Source organism: Notechis scutatus, chromosome 2 (assembly GCF_049901735.1).
Source record: "Notechis scutatus isolate UNSWTSFEM ecotype Mainland chromosome 2, rNotScu1.2, whole genome shotgun sequence".
NCBI lineage: Eukaryota > Metazoa > Chordata > Lepidosauria > Squamata > Elapidae > Notechis > Notechis scutatus.
The window spans coordinates 162,843,723-162,862,610 of NC_142010.1; the positions used below are offsets into that span (position 1 = coordinate 162,843,723).

The 18,888-nt window shown below is 42.9% G+C and overlaps 1 protein-coding gene across 1 annotated transcript in view; it reads right to left on the reverse strand.

Annotated features, from left to right (window-relative positions):
- Positions 1 to 14,624, reverse strand: part of LOC113417205 (calsequestrin-2) — a 58,860-nt gene extending 44,236 nt beyond the window's left edge. Inside the window, exon 1 of the mRNA XM_026675461.2 lies at positions 14,235 to 14,624. Coding sequence (XP_026531246.1) covers positions 14,235 to 14,468 — 234 coding nt within the window. The 5' untranslated portion in view covers positions 14,469 to 14,624. The remainder of the gene's footprint in view (positions 1 to 14,234) is intronic.
- Positions 14,625 to 18,888: the final 4,264 nt, after the last annotated feature.

Sequence of the window (18,888 nt, forward strand, 5' to 3'; positions counted from 1 at the left end):
CCCGGTCAGTTCAACTCACCAAAGGTAAGCAATGCATGCTGCCCACTCACCCTTCATCTTCTTGGGGGCCGAGGCCCCAGGGATGCGCTATTCTCTGAAGGCCTGGAGCCCCTGCCTGCCTCGGCTGGGTCAGGGAACGTGTGATTCCCCAGCTCCGGCCTTGCCCCGGAGCCACCACCCGCTTGACACCTGCTCTCCCTTAAGATTGATGCGTCGCCCAGTTTCCCCTCCTTCAGAGGCCCCGGCCCTTAATCTCCTCACTTCCTCCCCTACAACCACCTCTTTCAATGTCCATGGCCATGACTATACCTTCCTCCCATGGCTGGCTGCCACGGAAGGCAAGCCAGGCCTGAGAGCCCCTGGGCTCCCCACCAGTCCGCATCTTGTCCCTCTTGTCACGAGATGCCTGCAGCCGCTGTCTCTTTTTTTCAGTGCGAGAAGCCACCCAGCTGATGCCTCTTTGCCAACTGGAACCGAGCTGGCTGGCTGGAGGCTTCTTGAGACGAAAAAAAGAGGCAGCAGCTTCAGACTTCTTGTGCCAAAAACTACCGACCTCTGCTTTTTGAATGCACCAAAAAAGAGCTTCAGTCCCACCATCACCGCCCTGTTCTTTGCCCCAGCTGTGCATGTGCACCCCATTGCCTGCTGCATCAGATGGACTTGCCGGGGCAAGTACTTCCACTCTGGCGCAGCAGGCAATGGGGTGCACCCTGGCGCAAAGAACAGGGCAGTGAGTCCTAGCTGCTGCTTCTTTGCCAGCAGCCCAAACACTGTTTCCTAGCAGGTCCCACATGAGGCCAGGACCTTCTGCGAGGAGATGGCACATGGGCGAGTCCGTCCGGCGCCCTGAGATGCACACACTCTGTGTATACCTGAGAAGGAGGAGAAGACTTGGGTGAACTTTTCTGCCTCCCTTCCCTTCACTCCACTGCTGCTCAGAAGACAGCTGCCCCAGGTACTTCGATGTGGAGAGGGGGACCAAAAAAGGACAGGCAGGGCGCAGGAGTTGCCTTCTGACTCCCAGCCGAGTCTTGCTGTGTCTCCTCCCCACCAAGAAACCTCCAGCCACCACCTCTTTGCCAGAGCGAGAAGCCTCCAGCCGCCGCTCCCGGCTCAGTTGTGGCTGGCAAAAAAAGTGGCTGCTTCAGGCCCTTCATGTGGGCAAAAAGCAGCGGGAGAAGCCTCCAGCCACCACTTCTTTGCTGGCAGGAGAAATCTCCAGCCGCCCCTCCAGCTTGATTCCGGCTGGCGAAGAGGTGGCAAAAACCGTGCAGTTCCACCCCATAGAGCCCGCTGCACCGGAGGGACTTGCCTGAGCAAGTCTGAATGGAGTGGTGCAGCAGGCAATGGGGTGAGCCTGTGTGGCCGGCACATAGAACATAATGGCGGTGGTGCATTGGAGAAGCAGAGCAAAGCTGGAGGTCGGTAATTTTCACTGCAAGAAGGCTATAGCCGCCATGTCTTTTTTTTCGGTGCGGCTGGAGTCCAGCCACACCCAAAAAAACATGCATTGGCTGCAGGTATCTCATGACAAGGGTGAGATGTGGGCTGGCAGGGAGCCCAGCAACAACAATGGATCAGCCCTGTTTTGCCTTCCCTTGTAGCCAGTCGTGGGAGGAAGTTTAGTTCACGGCTGTGGGATAATGAAAGAGGCGGTTGTGGGGGAGGAAATGGGGAGATTAAATGGGGCCTCTGGAAGAGGGGAAATGGAGTGATGCGTGTGACTGGTGAAGGGAGAGCGGGCAGCATGCAGGATTAGGCCAGGCCTTTGACAGATTAGGGCAGGCCTGCCCGGGCAGAAAAATAGATAAGTAGAAATTCAAATTTTTTTCCTACCAGGTTTTGTGGGCGTGGCTTGGTGGGGGTCATGTGACTAAGTGGGCATGGGCGTGAGTGACATCAAGATGGACATTCCCACTCAGTCACATGACCCTCCCCCACCAAAGCCACACCCACAGAACCGGTAGGGGGAAAAAATTGAATACTACCACTGGGGATCACCCATCCCATGGCAAAACCACTGAAAACAGTCAAGGCGCTTGCTCCTTTCTTCATTTTCTGCCTACCTGCATTGAGTACCTGAAACCTTGGCATGCCAGTTTCCATGTATTTTTACAGTGTGGATTTTAAAGACAGTGTTTGGAAAATTAATTTGTGAAACACCCTTTAGAACTGTGGGTGAAAACAAAGTTTAATACAAGGTCTATTTGCACAGTAAGATAAATTCTATGAATTCTCCGTTCTCAACTTTTAAGAATAAAATTTATTGAGAAAAGGTTTACTGGATCTATTGTGGATGGAGATGTAATATAATCTGATTCCTAGAGTCTCTTCCTCATGACTACATTATTGCATATTCTTCCAATTCTTGATTCGGCATAAAAGCATGCCAATGTAATTTGAAATACATTGAGGGGCTGCCATAGAGAGGCAGGAGTCAAGCTATTTTCTAAAGCACCTGTAGGCCAGACCTGTAGGCCAGACAAGGAATAATGGATGTAAAGGAGAGATTTAACCTGGAAATAAGGAGAAATTTTTTGACAGAGAGAATAATCAACCAATGGAACAGCTTGCCTTCAGAAGTTGTGGGAGCGCCATCACTTGAGACTTTCAAGAAGAGATTGTACTGCCATTTGTCAGAAATGGTGTAGGGTCTCTGCTTGTGGGGGGGGGGAGGGATTTGGGCGAGATGACTTACAAAGTCCCTCCAACTCTGTTAATCTATAGATGATGGGTAACCCTATTTTCCTCGAGAATGACGCAGGAGCCTGGGCTATTCCTAACAAAATTAGATGAATCTATCAAGCATATCCCTTAATTTGTCTCATATTAAATGTACAAAGACAGCATAAGGCTTCTGCACTGCTCCTGAGGCAGAATACAACATTAACATGCCCAAAAGGAAGAATTCTAAGTCAATGGGAAAGGGAATCAATGTTGAAGCAGACTTTATAGAATAGGAAATCCTAGACTTTATTCACTACGATTATGAATAATCTAGTCAACTATTGTGAGCACATTAAAGAGACATTATGTTTAACATTATGATCAACAAAATTAACACAATGAACCTAACCTTTAATTACAGCAGCCTTTTTGATAAACATTAACAGTTAATTTATGTTAATTAAGAGGACAATGTGCCTATTCTATATTTTTTTCTGCCTGAAGTTATTTTAATAAAGCTATTGTACAATTCAGAAATTATTTTGTGTAGCATGCTTGATGATTAACAATGAAATCCAATTTATGGCAACAGAGTTCTATTCATTCCAGTTTTCTATAACTTACATTGTGTTATTGTTCAGTATCCTCAAACAAATAACATGCTAGAAAAAACACTTCAGATTGCAAAGAAAATTTTGAAAGAAAAAAAATAAAATTACTTAAAATATAGGTCACCATTATTCATAACTATTAAACGTAACCCAGCAGAAAAGTGAAAGAAAAATCTAATTCTGTTAATCTAATCTTGTTTTATCTGATTAGAGGAAGAAAGAAGTTAAGAGCACTTTTCTGGCCTTACACCAGGGGTGGGTTTCTTACACCAGGGGTGGGTTTCTATCGGTTCTGTCTACTTCTGTAGAACCGGTAGCTCTGAAGAGCAGCAGACATAGAACCGGTTCTATGTCTGCTGATGTTTTTGCCCACCCACCCACCTGGGCTCTTACCTGACCTTTATTTTCTGATTTTTCAACTTCAGCTGCCAAACGAGGCACAGCTGCAGTTAAAAAAGCAGGAAAAGAGGGCTGTTTCAAAGGCTGCTTCTCTGCACGCAGTGTGCTGATGACGATTTACAGGCGCACGCTCGCAGCATGCAGGGAAGCACATTGTAAATCACTGAACCTTGTAAATCACCGAACCAGTAGCCCACCCCTGCCTTACGCTATTTACAGAGAAAAGTTTATTTATCCTGATGCAGGAAACAATAGACCAGGGCTGTCAAACTCAAGGGCCATGGGCCGGATCTGCCCCGTGGGGTGTTTAAATCCGGCCCAAGGTAGTGGCCCAGAAATATGAAACGAAGGGACCATCCTGCAGTGCCTCTGGCAGCTAAAACGGGCTGCGTGTGCCCCCCAACCCCGTGCCTCATTTTCACACTCCATGGCCTCCTGCAGCATGCGTTGCCGGCCAAAACTGGGCCAAAAAACGGGCAGAAAACGGGCTGAAAAATGGGTCAAAAACAGGTCAAAAATGGGCCATGCAAAGTGCTGCAGGAGGGCATAAAGAGATTTGTAACTGGCTGACCAACCACACTCAACATCTAATCCACAATTGAACTACATCAACATGGAGGGCAGCATGCAAGGGAGTACCATATGTTTTTATCTTAACCCAGTATTCTTCAACATCTTCATAAACAATTTGTATGAAGGGATAGAAGTGGAATTCATTAAATTCAAACAAGATGAATCAATACACCAACACTTTAGAAGATAGACTCAAGGTTCAAAAGGATATTACCAGAGTTGAAAATTGAGCCCTATCCAACAAAATGCAAACATGAACACCAATTTGCAGTCAGAAAACATGATGAAAACTTTTTAATTTTACAACACATGGATGGACTGGGAAAGTGTGACTATCCTAGACCAAGCCAAGTCCAAAAACACTTGTGAATTTCCAGAAGCCTGATACTATTTATGTGGATAATGTTTATGTCTATTTGTCTAATGATGGCAAATGTGTCAGTTTGCCACCATTAGACAACTAGACATAAACATTATCTACATAACTGTACAGAAGAGACAATCAACCAAAGACCAGAAAGGCTCCCCACCAGCAGTCAACACCCAGATGAGCATAGATTAACATCAGACCAACAATCAAGTAGAAAAAAAAACCACAATCAACAAACTGCCAAACAAGCTAACAATAAACAGCCCAATCAAAGGACCTCCAAGACCACTCCCACCAACACTGACAGGACAAGCCACTAGAATACAAACTGTGAGAAAACCTCAATCCTTACTAGCACTGATTATGTTATCTAGTTTGAATAATGAAATTTATGTTAAGAAAACAACCAAGCTCAGAGAGCACCAAGGACCCCTGAATTATAAAATCATAAGGCTGGAAGGGACCTTGGAAGTCTAATCCTGCTCATGGCAGGAGTCCTTACTCCATCTTGGATAAATGTCTGTCCAATCTTTTCTTGAAAACCACCAGTGTCGGAGCACCACAACTCTGGGGGGCAAGCTGTTCCATTGATTAATTGTTCTCACTTTCAAGAAGTTTCTCCTTAGTTCCAGATTGGATCTTTCTTTAATGAGCTTCTACCCACTGCGTCCTACTTTCAGGTGCAATGGAGAATTCAACCCCCTCTTCTCTGTGACAGCCCCTCAAGTACTGATAGATAGTTAACTCTAATTGTTATGACCCGTAGTCTCTCAAAAAAACCCAAAACCCAAAACATACATTAAAGTCCGGTAATGCCTTCAACTTAACTTCACTGTTTTATCAGGCACAGTTTAAAGTCACAAAAGTAAATAATGAGGCAAAAAGAAAACCAAAACAAACTGCATAGACGAGAGTTCCGAAGCAAACCAAGATAATTAATCACACATTCCAGGAAGATAACTGAGGAGAGTCCATGGGAAGAACGCCAGCAAAGATAAACCTCTTTCAAAGAAAACAATAAACTTTGAGTCCAGCAATTCTGACTAGGCAGTTACAAACTTATATACATAGCTCCCAGCTGCAAGCAACGAGGAGGATCATGGTAATCTCCTCCTGAGTAGACCTCGCTTTTCCCTGATCCTCTCCTCCCTGCGTGACCTAGGATGGATAGGGGATGGACCTGGATCCTCCTCTGATTGCTCAGCTGGCCTCTGCCCTTCCCCAGCCTCCTCCACCATCTCTGGAGCCACACTCCCACTCCCTGTTGGCTGTTCCTCCTCTTCCTCAGTCACTCTCCACCAGGGGCATGACACTAATCTTAACTATTCTTCATACAGTTTAGCCTCCAGACCCCTTATTATCTTTATTTATTTTTATTTATTTATTTATTTATTTATTTGATTTGCCAATTGTTTACAAGATAATAAGTATAAGTGTATACATAGTTGTGAATACATGAAATGGGTACATATAAGAAAAATAAAAGAATAAGAGAAACAATAGGACAGGGACGGTAGGCACGATGGTGCGCTTATGCACACCCCCTAGGAAAGGGGTGAGGTCAATAGTAGACAGTCTAAGGTTAAAGTTTTTGGGGTTTGGGGAAGAGACTACAGAGTCGGGTAGAGTATTCCAGACATTGACCACTCTATTGCTGAAGTCGTATTTCCTGCAATCAAGTTTGGTGCGGTTTACTTTGAGTTTGTATCTATTGTGTGCTCTTGTGTTGTTATGGTTGAAGCTGAAGTATTCATTGACAGGTAGGACATTGCAATGTATGATTTTATATACCATGCTTAAGTCAGACCGAAGACGGCGTAATTCAAGGTTTTCTAGTTTTAGAATTTCAAGTCTGGTGGCATAAGGTATTCTACAACGAGTAGAAGAGTGGAGAACTCTTCTTGTGAAATATTTCTGGACTTTCTCAATTGTGCTAATATCAGATACGTAATGAGGGTTCCAGACTGATGAACTGTATTCGAGTATTGGTCTAGCAAATGTTTTGTATGCTCTGGTTAGTAGTGTGATATTACCAGAGAAAAAACTACGTAGGATTAGGTTAACAACTCTTAATGCCTTTTTGGCTATGTAGTTGCAATGGGCTCTAGCACTTAGATCATTAGAGGTGAGTATTCCAAGGTCCTTTACAGCAGGGGTCCCCAACCACCGGGCCGCGGACCGGTGCCGGCCGTGGAGCACTCTTTACCGGGCCGCAAAGAAAAAAAATTAAAAAAAATGGCGGCTTTCTTCGCCTTCGGTGAATGCTGCTGGGATCGGGGATCAAGGACACAAATGAAAGAAGGGGAGGGAGGAAGCAACCGAAGCCTGTCCTGCTCTCTGGCTCAGCTCTCTCAGTCGCTCTGTTGCTCCTCCACCAGCACAGGAAGAAACTGCTTCAAAGAAGCCGGGAGGGGTGGCTTTTCCTGTCGCCGCAGCTTCCCGAAGCGCCGTTCACACCCCACCCCGCCCGCCCGCTCGCTCGCAGTTCAATCCACAGTGCTCCGTTCTGCCTGCCTGCCTGTCTGGTTGTTTGGGAGCAGCTTCGGCTGAGAATAATAACTATTCGCCTCTTTTTATCAGCCGAAGCTGCTCCGAAGCGAAGAAGGCAGGCAGGCAGGCAGGTAGAAGCGGAGCACTGTGGATTGAACGCGAGCGGCGGGCGGCGGGTGGGGGGAACGCGCTCGGGAGCTGTGGCGACAGGAAAGCCACCACCCCCCACCCCCGGCTTCTTTGAAGCAGTTTCTTCCTGGGCTGCTGTAGGGCGATAGAGTGACTGAGAGAGGCGAGGCAGACACCTGAGGAGGGAGGGAGGGAGACACCTGAGGGATGGGGCTGAGGGAGGCAGGGCCGGCGCTCCCTGAACTTGGTGGTTTGCTGGCAGACGTTTTATTACCCGACTAGGTAACAACATCAGATGTTACCTAGTCAGGTAATGCGTCTGCAAGCAACTACCAAAGATTCTCTCTCTCCCCCGGTCCTTGAAAAATGTTTCTGCTTGAAACCGGTCCCTGGTACAAAAAGGTTGGGGACCACTGCTTTACAGAGCTTGGGTCATCAACAAGATCTTGACTATTCAGTTTGTATTTTATTTTCTGATTTTTTTGCCAATATGTAAGACAGAGCATTTATTTGTTGAGATTTGAAGTTGCCATTTGTTTGACCATTCAGATACATAGTCAAGATCTTTTTGTAGGGTAGCAGTATTGTCTGTGGTATTGAACAGCTTTACATCATCAGTGAAGAGAACGCAATTGCTCTTAATATGATCACAGAGGTCGTTTATGTAGAGTATGAAGAGAGTTGGTCCTAGAACACTGCCCTGGGGGACACCACTATTGACAGGTACTGGATTTGATAGGACGCTCCCGATTTTGACCATTTGTTGTCTGTTTGACAGGAATGCTTCTATCCAGTTATTCAGTTGCCCAGAGATACCATAGGATTTTATTTTTAGGAGTAGTTTGTCATGTACCACTGAATCAAAGGCTTTACAGAAGTCTATGTAGATTGCGTCTATTGCTTTGCCCTGGTCTAGTTGTGTCGTCCATATGTTTTTGCAGTGTAAGAGTTGCAGATTACAGGATAGTTTTTTTTCTGAAACCAAATTGTTTATTGGAGAGTAGGTTGTTTGTCTCTAAGTGGAGGATGATGGATTGGTTAATAATTGATTCCATGACTTTACAGGTGACGCAGCATAAGGAGATTGGCCTGTAATTTTCAACTAGGCTTGGGTCTCCCTTTTTGAAGATGGGGATGACTGTGGCTTGTGACCATAGGTTAGGCAAGGAGCTGGTCCTGAAAGATTTTTCAAAGATTATGCTTAGAGGTTTGGCTATGGCAGTGGATAGCTTTCTTAAGAAGTAGGCACATATTCCATCCGGTCCAATAGATAGAGATGGTTTTAGATTGCGTAGTGATTTTTCAACATTGTCTTCTGTGAAATCAATATGTATTAGATCATTGTTGTTATCTGTGGTACGGCTAGGAAATACTGGGCATGATCCATTGCTGTTTACAAATACTGAGCCGAAGAATGTGTTAAAGATGTTGGCTTTAATGGTGTCGTCGTTGCAGTCTTTACCATCAGGTCCTATCAAGGGAGGGATGGACCTTGAGTCTTTTAGTTTGTTGTTTACAAAATTGTAAAAAGCACGGGTGGAATTGGTGCTTAGAAGGTTTTCCTCTTGTTTGATGTGATAATTGGTGCATTCGGTCTTTATCTGGTGGCATAAATTTTTGTATCGGTTTTTGAAATTGGCCACGTGACCAGATTTGTTTTTCCGCCAGAGAGATCTCTTTTTGGATTGAAGTTTCCTTATTGATATGGGTAATCTGCTTTTTGTTTTGTTTTGGGAGTTGTTGTTGGAACATATAGTTTGATGACTCTTTTGACTTCAAGTAAAAATATGTTGTAATGGTCTTCAACGGTATTGCATCCAGTGAATAGAGATTGCCAATCAAGGGATGAGAGATCGTTGTCTATAAGATCATAGTTGCCTTTTTGAAGTTACAATAGGGGATTACATCATTGTGGTGATTTTTGTGTGGACGTATGTTGAGACAAAAGTCAATCATATTGTGGTCACTACTGGAAAAGGGTTCTTTAGTTTGTATTCCGTAAATTAAATTCAAACTGTTGCAGAAGATGAGATCGAGGCAGTTGTTTAGTCTAGTGTTGTTGATTACTAGTTGTTCCAGTCCCAGATTTGTAATAGCATTGTAGAAGGTTGTGTGTATGATTTCAGTTGTACAATCATTTAGGGTCCAGTCAATATGAGGTAGATTGAAATCACCAAGAACGATAAAAGGGTATGGGCAGGATGCAGCCCATGTTAGTAATGTATTTAGCTTGTTTACATGTTCTTTGTTGCTATTCTCTGCACTCTGAGGCCTTAGCATCTTTTCTGTATTATGGTGACTAAAATTGAACACAATTGGACTAAATGTGGCCTCACTAGTGCAGTACAGAGCAATACTATCACTTCTCATGATCTTGATGTTATTCTTCCATTGCGCAGCCTGGGACTGCATTGACTTTTTTTTGGCACTTGCAGCCCACTGCTGGCGCATGCCTAAGTGTTGGTCTGCTAGGACACCTAAATTCCTCTCACAGTTATTGTTGTTGAGCCAACTACTCCCTATACTTGTGCATTTGGTTTTTCCTGCCTAACTGCAGGAAATTCACAAATTCTGAGAAAATTGCCAGCTTGGTGTTCTTCACTTGCCTATGCGTGTGCACCTTTGCGTATGATTATTTTAAATTTCAATAGAAATGTATTGTATGAAAAAAAATCCAGATATAAATTGCGGCCTTGTATAGTTTTCCTCATCTCCATTATTTGCACAATAAAATAGGTACTATTTTTAATTGATTTTTGATGACTAAAAATGGTTAGTTTAAACAACTATTTTAACAGACACCTACATTATTTATCTCTGTGAGTCTGAGCACAAAACATCCTTTTTATATTAATTTTATATTTTTATATTAATACAGAGGGAGGGAAATCTCTCCAGTGCTTCCATTTTGTTAAATAATAACAAAGGTGGTGAGGAGAACATGTAAAGGAGAGTACTTTCAAAATTCTATCTTTCTGCAGGACAATGCATCCCCTCTATGCCTCAGGTATACTATTTTCCTAATTTTAAAAATACTATTATTACAATATGCTATTGCAAATAAGAGTTAATTATCAAGTAGATCTCCATAACATTTCATAAAGAAGGTACTAGTTGTTGTACAATAAAATGTGAATAACATGTGCTCTGGATCTTGGAACCCATTACAATGCAAATATTTTTAGCATTAGTATTTTCTAGATGGATCCATTTTTGACCTTTGGGCCAGTTCCTCTCTCTCTCTCAGTCCTAGGAAGAAGGTAATGGCAAATCACTTCCCAAAAGCTTGCTAAGAAAACTGTTGGGACTTGTTCAAGCAGTCACCAGAAGTCAAGACTGACTTGAGGGCCCCCCACTCTTACAGTTATTATGTATGCCACAGCAAAACCTCTGATTTTACTTTCTTTTAGCATTTCCATAACAGGCCTTGGCAATAAAGCTTAATAAAGAAGTCCAAAGTTCACCATGATCCCCTTTAAATTTAGAAAGCTGAAACACTTTGCTTAAGGTCACTAAAATTAGGAACATTCTGTCCAAATAAAAATATGATCCAGCCAGGTCATATGAAACCTTTTGTGAGATGCTCCAAGAGACAATCAGCATTCAGACCAGTCCATCACTGTATATGTCACATTCCTACAGCATGAGTTGAAAAATCTTTCTCCTGCCAATTAAATAACCGGATAAGATGTAGGTGTCCTATGGAAAACTAGCAGTCATGGATGCTTCCCAATGAACAACAATAAAAAAAAATGAAATATGAATGTGCTGCTCCACCAGTCCACTGTACAGAAAATATAGTGACTTGCCACAAGGAATGAAATAAGTCTTTATCACTAACATTATTATATCTCTTAGGCATAAAGATTTTATATATTTTACTACTCCATTATTTCTTCATTGGTTAATTAATGCATTTAGTTGGAGGAATTAGGGAGCTACGGATAGGCAATTATTTTGTTCTATTCTCCCTAACAGATTTTCCTTGATGGGGGGGGGCGGGGACAGAACCACTTGGAGGAATATCCAAAAACCTCCAAATGAATGACATTGCTATTTGGATACAAACACCCATGCCTATACAAAGGTTTTATTAAGGTGAGGTATTACTATCATTTTCAGTCCCTATATCATCATCTCTAAGAATTGGAAATGCCAAGAACAAGGAATAAAGAATACCATTGTGGATTAAGTTTCTGAAGATTCTTAGGAACAAAATCCCTCACTCTCACTATGCACAAAAGAAAAGGGAAAAGAAGAGAAAAAAATACTCAGTAGCCCGATTCTATATATTTGTTGCCGAAGAAAAGTAAGAAATGAAACAAAACTCGTGTCTGTTTCAGTTGTTTTCATTTATTCTGGATTGCTGGAGGAACCCATACAGGTTTAGCTCTTAATGGACCTAAATCTCAAGAGCCAGAAACATTCCTCCCAATGGGACAATATCATTTAAACAACAAAACAAAAAGAACCTCTAGCTTCTCAGTAGTTTCAACTATACAATGCAGTTGAAAACATGACTGCATGACAAACGACCTGTGGTGTTGTGTATCACTGTCGAGCATTCCTCACATTCTTCTGCCCTTCCATTGGCCATCACTCTCTGAAGCTGTCCAATGGGGGCAAATGGGAGATTAAATGGCAATTAGCTGGTATGCTGCCCCTTCCTTGTTCTTCCTTTGCCAAATTTATTCTTAGTAATAAAGGAGAAAAAAGTGAGCTGAAAAGAGCGAATGGTCAACCCCATCCCCAGCACTATGCTGATAAAGCAACCACTCAGAGCACCCAGCAGGTGATGAAGGAATGATAGTAAGGCCCCATAAATGCTTTGCTTCAGAAGTGGGGGGGGGGGTAGAAAAGGTCCAGGAGCCAAAGCAGATCAAGACAGGAATTCCTCCCATAGCCCAGTCTAGCTATTAATCAGCTGATTAACTTCAAAAGTTCATTGGTTCAGCTGATAAAGAACTCTGGGAGTGGCATGGCATGATGAGGATATGCAAAAGCAATGCTAAATCTTGAATGGCAGGATCAAGAAACTCTTATGGCAACGTAATAGTTAGGAACTACTTTCTCATTGCCACAGAAATCTCATGTGGAAGTGACCATGAGCAGCAAGAGTTTCTGAGTTATTTACACTTCTGAAAGGAAAAGATACATATTTTATGCACATAGACGACAAGAACACAATTTGGTACAATTTGAGGTACAATTTGAGACATGGGCAATTGCAAGATTTGGTTTGCAGTTTTTATAGTCCAAGCCCCAAAATATGCTCAGTGGAAGACAGACCATTTCAATGAGAAAGTAATAGAACATATCACAGATGGGGTAAAATTGTAGCAAAATGGAATGATGATGAAGAACGTCATGTCAGCCAATGACCAAAGAAGCATCTTCAGATAATGCTGGCTCACTCGGCTAGGAAACAGAAATGAGCACCATCTCCCAGAGTCAGACACGATTGGACAGGGGAAACTTTTACCTTTTTTTAATGCAGCTATAAGTGTGTCCCTGTTGTCAATAGGGACACATTGGAGATTATCCAGATCTGAGAAGCAAAAATCTATTCTCAAGAACAGATAGTATCTATCAGCAGATTAGCAAGTTCTGTTTGATCAATAACTGTAAAGTAAACAATTATGCAAAACTTTGTATTTTGTTTTCTTGCTCCCTTTTTGAGCTCAGAGACAAATTGTGACAATTTAAGGTGGGCCACCAATATGCTATTGTAATTTCTGAGAATTTTGCCACATACTGATCATCATGAAATTCATAACCCAGGTATCTTTTGATTTTGTTTTTATGTTGCCTTACTGGCAAAGGGATGGCCACAGTATCACTTCTTCTCAGGTAATTAAAAAAGCACCAAATCATAGAAATAGATCACAGATGCTTCATATTCTCTCATTTTGGTATTTGCTCTGGGTATTATTGCTGATAAAGAGAGACATTGAAGAAGTGACTTCTTCCATATGCATTGTGATTTCTCATATTGCCTTAGCAATATAGGAAAACACTGCTATATAGTTGTTCATCTGCTGCCAGAACCTAACCTTTAAAGGTGAATAATTGTGTGATTGAAGCTTTTGGGTAGCTAGGCACTGACACAGATATTGTCAATAGGTATTTCTCTCATACAAGAGATAGTGAACCATAAGCTGCCTTTTTTTGTGAATAGTAACCATCTCATATAGGTAGCTTTCGATTCTGTGAATAACTGCACAAAATTATCTAACCATATAAGACTCTAGTATCACGTCTTACAAAATCTAGAAAGCATTGTGCTCAAATGAGACCCAATTATGAGTTTTAGCTATAGAGTACAGGATTCTGAGAAGATGCTTACAAGACAATATTGTGGGATGGTTCTAGGTATTTGCTTATTCTGAAAACACAAGTTGCTATAGACAAAAACAGGCTAAGTTCACTAGCTACCGTAGTAATATTACCTTGAATCTGCCCTATTTCTATAATGTTGCTATTGTTTCCCATTAACAGCCTGTAAAAATATTTCTCTTTCAATTATGGTTAGCCACTTCTTCTAGAATATTTCTGGCAGTTATAATATCCCATTATATTGGATTAGCTTAATTAATATTGGAACCATTTCATTTCTAGAATATTAATCAGGGTTTTCCCCCCCTCAGAAATGAATACTTAACCAAGACTGATAACCTGCAAAGAACATGGAACCTGAAGTGGTTTCAGCTGGGCTAACTAAATGCTTTCTTGTTTAGTTCCTAATGGGAAGGAAAATAACTGAATCCAATATATGGATGAAAGAAACTTTTTGTTTAAAATAATAAAAACAGTACAGTTTGAGAAGCAGAGTTTTAGTCTTAAAAGCTTTGTTAGATTTAGAAATTAATTGCCAAAGATAATATAAATCTGCATCGACACTTCTCTCAAATGCCCATTTGAAGATCTGTACCCTGCTCCAATTTAGGCTCCAAATTATTCCATGAATAATTACATAAACCTGTAGTTACACATACCTCAAGCACCATCTCAGTCATTTGAAATCGTCTTTGAGAGCTTTTGTCGGAAGTCACTGGTTCATGGAGTAGCACACCAAACATACCGTACTTCTTTAAGGCCTGCTTGTAGTTTTTCTCACTCAAGTCAACCACACGATCTTTCCCATCATAGGTAGGGAAGTTCAGTCCTTCTTCAGCCCTGTAGCAGGCAAGCATATAAAAAACTGCCAGGAACCAGCAAGCTACCTTCATACTGCTGTCCTTCCGTGAGTTTATCTGGGAGACAAAAGGAAATTTTAGGGGGAAAGCCTAGAGAAATTCAGCAATCTCTGTGCACTGTTTTGATCCCCACGTTTTTTCCAGTAAATTGATCTAGATGGATTCAGGTCACCAGGAAGCATCTGCAGCAAGTAACCCTTGTTTGAAGACAAAGGCAAAAGAATAGGACAAGCAGGGAGACCAAATCCTGGATCCCTTACATAGCTCAGGCCAGCTTCTGTGTCATCCAGAACTCCATTTTTAGGAAGCAGTTGTTTAAAGCTATTAATAGATCCTACAATGAATTAAAAGGAAAGATATGACACGATTGAGAGACTGCTGGCACTCTGCCTCTGAGTGAGAGAAAGGGAAAGCAGAGGGTGGGGAAGAAGTTAAGGGAGATTTGCATTCTTCCTTGTGCAGAAAATTGGCAATCATCAATCAGAATGCACGAGTTTATGGCAATTTCCCTTGCAAATACTTTACTGTATTATTTGTTTTACTAAAAACAAAGTGTTTTAAATGAGATGTTTTAATTATCATTCATTTTGTGAAGGAAAAACTCCATAAAATGCTTATGGGGTTTGTTTGTTTTTGGGGGGGGGGATTGGAGGGGTTTTCATTTGGTTCATATGTACCATCTAATTTCCAGGCCATAAAACTTGTCCTATGGCTTTATAGTTCTTTATAGTTTAGTTGGCTTTATAGAGTCGTCTGCTGGATTACTTCTCAAATAGTCTTTATATCAATTTTATATTTGCTTTATATCATTTTTACATTACAGGAGGCATGATGAAAACCCTTTAATAACGCAAGACATCAGCAGATATAACTGTAGATAGTTTGCACCCACCCCCTCTCCTAGAAAAATTAAATATTTTGAGAAATATTAAAAAGGCAGAATATTATATTTCCCTGGATGAGAAATGGAGAAACATGCTCTTGGAAAGTGTTGTATACTTGTTTTACATACTTGTGATACTGCATTCCTATTGGACAAGTACTGCCGCCCAGCGATTGGTAGATAATAACAGTTATTATTGGCCGCCTAAGCGGCGGGAGTTTTAAATAAATGTCATTGGTTGCTGAGCCGCGAGCAGCTGCTATAAAAGGGGCTGCCGCGGCTCGACTTCAGTTGAAGTTACTAACAGTTAAATAAAGAGCTGAACTCAACTCTAGTCTCAACCCTACTTTGTTCCGGCGATAGAACACTGGCGACGAAGGTGGGATTGAAGGAACAAAGACCGTAAGCATGTGGCAATGGAAGCCGAAAAATCAACGAGATGGCCGGCAACAACTCACCACCCGCACCATTCAACCCAGCCGAAGAAGACTGGGAATCATATATTGACAGGTTCCTGATGTTCTTAGAAAGCAACGAACTACAAGGAATCACTGACCAGAGGAAGAGAGCCCTATTCCTGATGCATTGCGGTCCGACCAACTTTAAAATGACAATGGCATTGGCGAAACCAAACAATGTCAAACAGATGGCATGGCCAGACCTGAACCGAATGCTGAGAAACCATTAGGCGCCTGTTGTCTCCAACCTCATTCGAAGAAACGAATTTTACAAATGGGATCAACGAGAAGGCGAGAGTATTGGAGACTTCGTCGCAGCACTAAGGGACATTGGAGGGGCATGCGAGTTCCTCAACATGGATGAAGCCATGAGGGATCGCATAGTCCTCGGAGTGAGAGACGCTACCCTGCAGAGCAAACTGCTCAATTGACCCAACATTACTGTAAATGAAGCCGTCACTGAAGCAACCGCAGCTGAGGCAGCAAAAAAATCTGTGGCGAATATGAAGCAAATGAATATGGCCAACAGTCCAAGCCAGAACAGAGAAAAGAAAGCGGAAAGTACCCAGAAACATACTACTGCAACCACCCACCATGAAGACATCGAGTCATCAACCGACTCTGAGGAAGAATACGAAGAGGTAAACAGACTCCAGTCAGAGCGAAACCAGCGAGAAAGAAGAGGGAGAAAACCTGATTTTCAGTGTGCTGGATGCGGAGGAAATCACCTGCGTTCTGAGTGCCGTTTTCTGGATGCCATCTGCAGACACTGCGAAAAACGGGGGCACATTGCAAGGGTCTGCCGAAACAAAAAAAGCTATAGTCCAAAAAGATGAGGCAGTACCCCTCCCAGAACTAAGGAGAAGCCAACTGGAAGTCGTTGGAGCCGGGAAAACAGAAGTCAGCGACTCAACGAAAAGGAAGAAACACATCAGACGATTATTATTGGGAATGCCAGAGCAAAGGTCCGAATAAATGTCAAGATAGAAGGAGAGCCATGCGAAATGGAAGTAGACTCCGGCTCATATCTGTCAATGGTATCATGGAACACAATAAAATACTTGATACCAGACATACAACGAAAAGAACTCGAAGAGCAAAGCCTGATGATAAAAGACTACCAAGGAAACAAGATTCCGGTAGTTGGATTGGAACATTTCAAGGTAAAATTTAAGAAACACACTGAAATTCTTCCATTGACCATCGTTGACCGAGACCGCCCCAGCCTGCTTGGTTTAGAATGGTTCGCGCCCCTGGGAATCGAAGTGACAGGAATCAACAGCGTCACCATGACAGACTGGGAAAAAGACCTGATGGAGGAGTTCCATGACGTATTTGACGGGACCTTAGGCAAGTACCGTGGGACCCCTATTTCATTTAGCCTAAACCCGAACATATCCCCCATCAAGCTAAAGGCCAGACGCGTTCCCTTTGCGTTAAAGCCAAAAATCGATGAGCAGCTGAACAAACTCATCGCACAGGGGGTGTTAGAGCCAATCAACCATGCGAGATGGGAAACCCCGATTGTGACTCCCATGAAGCCAGATGGGTCCGTGCGCATCTGTGGTGACTATAAGGCCACCCTGAACCATGCATTGCAGCAGAGCGCATACCCCATTACAGTAGTCCAGCACCTTTTGCACTCGTTGGGGGGAGGAAATTTTTTTGCAAAGCTCAATCTCGCGCAGGCATATCAACAGTTGCCGGTTGATTCCGAGACGGCAGAGGCACAAACTATCGTAACACATAGGGGGGCCTTTAAATGCAACAGATTACAATTTGGTGTCAGCATGGCCCCCGGCGTTTTCCAAAGCCTGATGGAACGCCTCCTCCAAGGACTAAAAGGGGTGGTTCCCTATTTTGATGATGTATTAATATCAGCCGGAAATAAAAAACAACTAAAGGACCGACTAAGGGCAGTCTTGCAAAAGTTTAGAGAAGCAGGACTCAAGGTCAAAAAAGAAAAATGCAAACTTGCCACAAATCAGGTTGAGTTCCTAGGATATCTTATTGATGAAGCAGGAATCCACCCCACCGAGAAAAAAATACGAGCGATAAAAGAAGCACCCAGACCCAAAAACAAAACGAATTTGCAGGCATTCTTGGGACTCATTAATTTTTATAATGTCTTTTTGCCGCAGAAGGCAACAATAGCGGAACCACTGCATAGACTACTCGATAAAAAAGCCATCTGGAAATGGGGCCAACAAGAAGAAGCTGCATTCCAAAGAATTAAGGACTTGATTACATCCAAATATGTATTGATCCAATACAGCGACATGCTACCACTGACTGTCACCTGCGATGCTTCACCATTCGGCATAGGTGCAATACTTAGCCACATACTACCTGATGGCAGGGAGGTACCAATCGCCTTTTATTCCAAAACATTGTCCAAAGCTGAAAGAAACTACAGCCAACTGGATAGAGAAGCCTTGGCCGCTATCTCGGGGGTAAAACGTTTTCACGAATATCTTTATGGTAGGACATTTTCTTTGATTACTGACCACAAGCCACTGCTAGGAATCCTGGCTGGAGACAGGGCCACCCCCAACATCCTGTCTCCAAGGATGACAAGATGGTCGGAATTTCTTGCAGCCTACAATTACAAGCTTGTCTATCGGCCAGGAAAAGCCATACCCCACGCCGACGCATTGAGCCGCTCACCTCTACCAGACCACGACGACGACCCAGCTCCCACCACACACACCCTGCAAATTGAAACAATATCGAACTTGCCCATCACCGCATCGGACATCGCAAGGGAAACTGCAAAAGATGCACTAATGGGCCGACTCCTGAACTGGGTGGGGAGGGGTTGGCCGGAAAACATCAAAAACGAGACTTTTAAACCATTCAAAAACCGGCAAACTGAGCTGTCAATTGAAAAAGGATGCATATTGTGGGGGGATAGGGTTGTTTTCCCCTGAAATTTACAAGAGGACGTGCTGAACATGTTACATGAGGGATACCCGGGCATGGTAAAAATGAAGTCCCTGGCCAGAAGCTACGTCTGTTGGCCAGGACTAGACAAAGACATTGAAACCTGGGTCAGAACATGTAATAAATGCCAGTCGTCCAGACCTACCCACCCTTTAGCACCGGTCCTTGA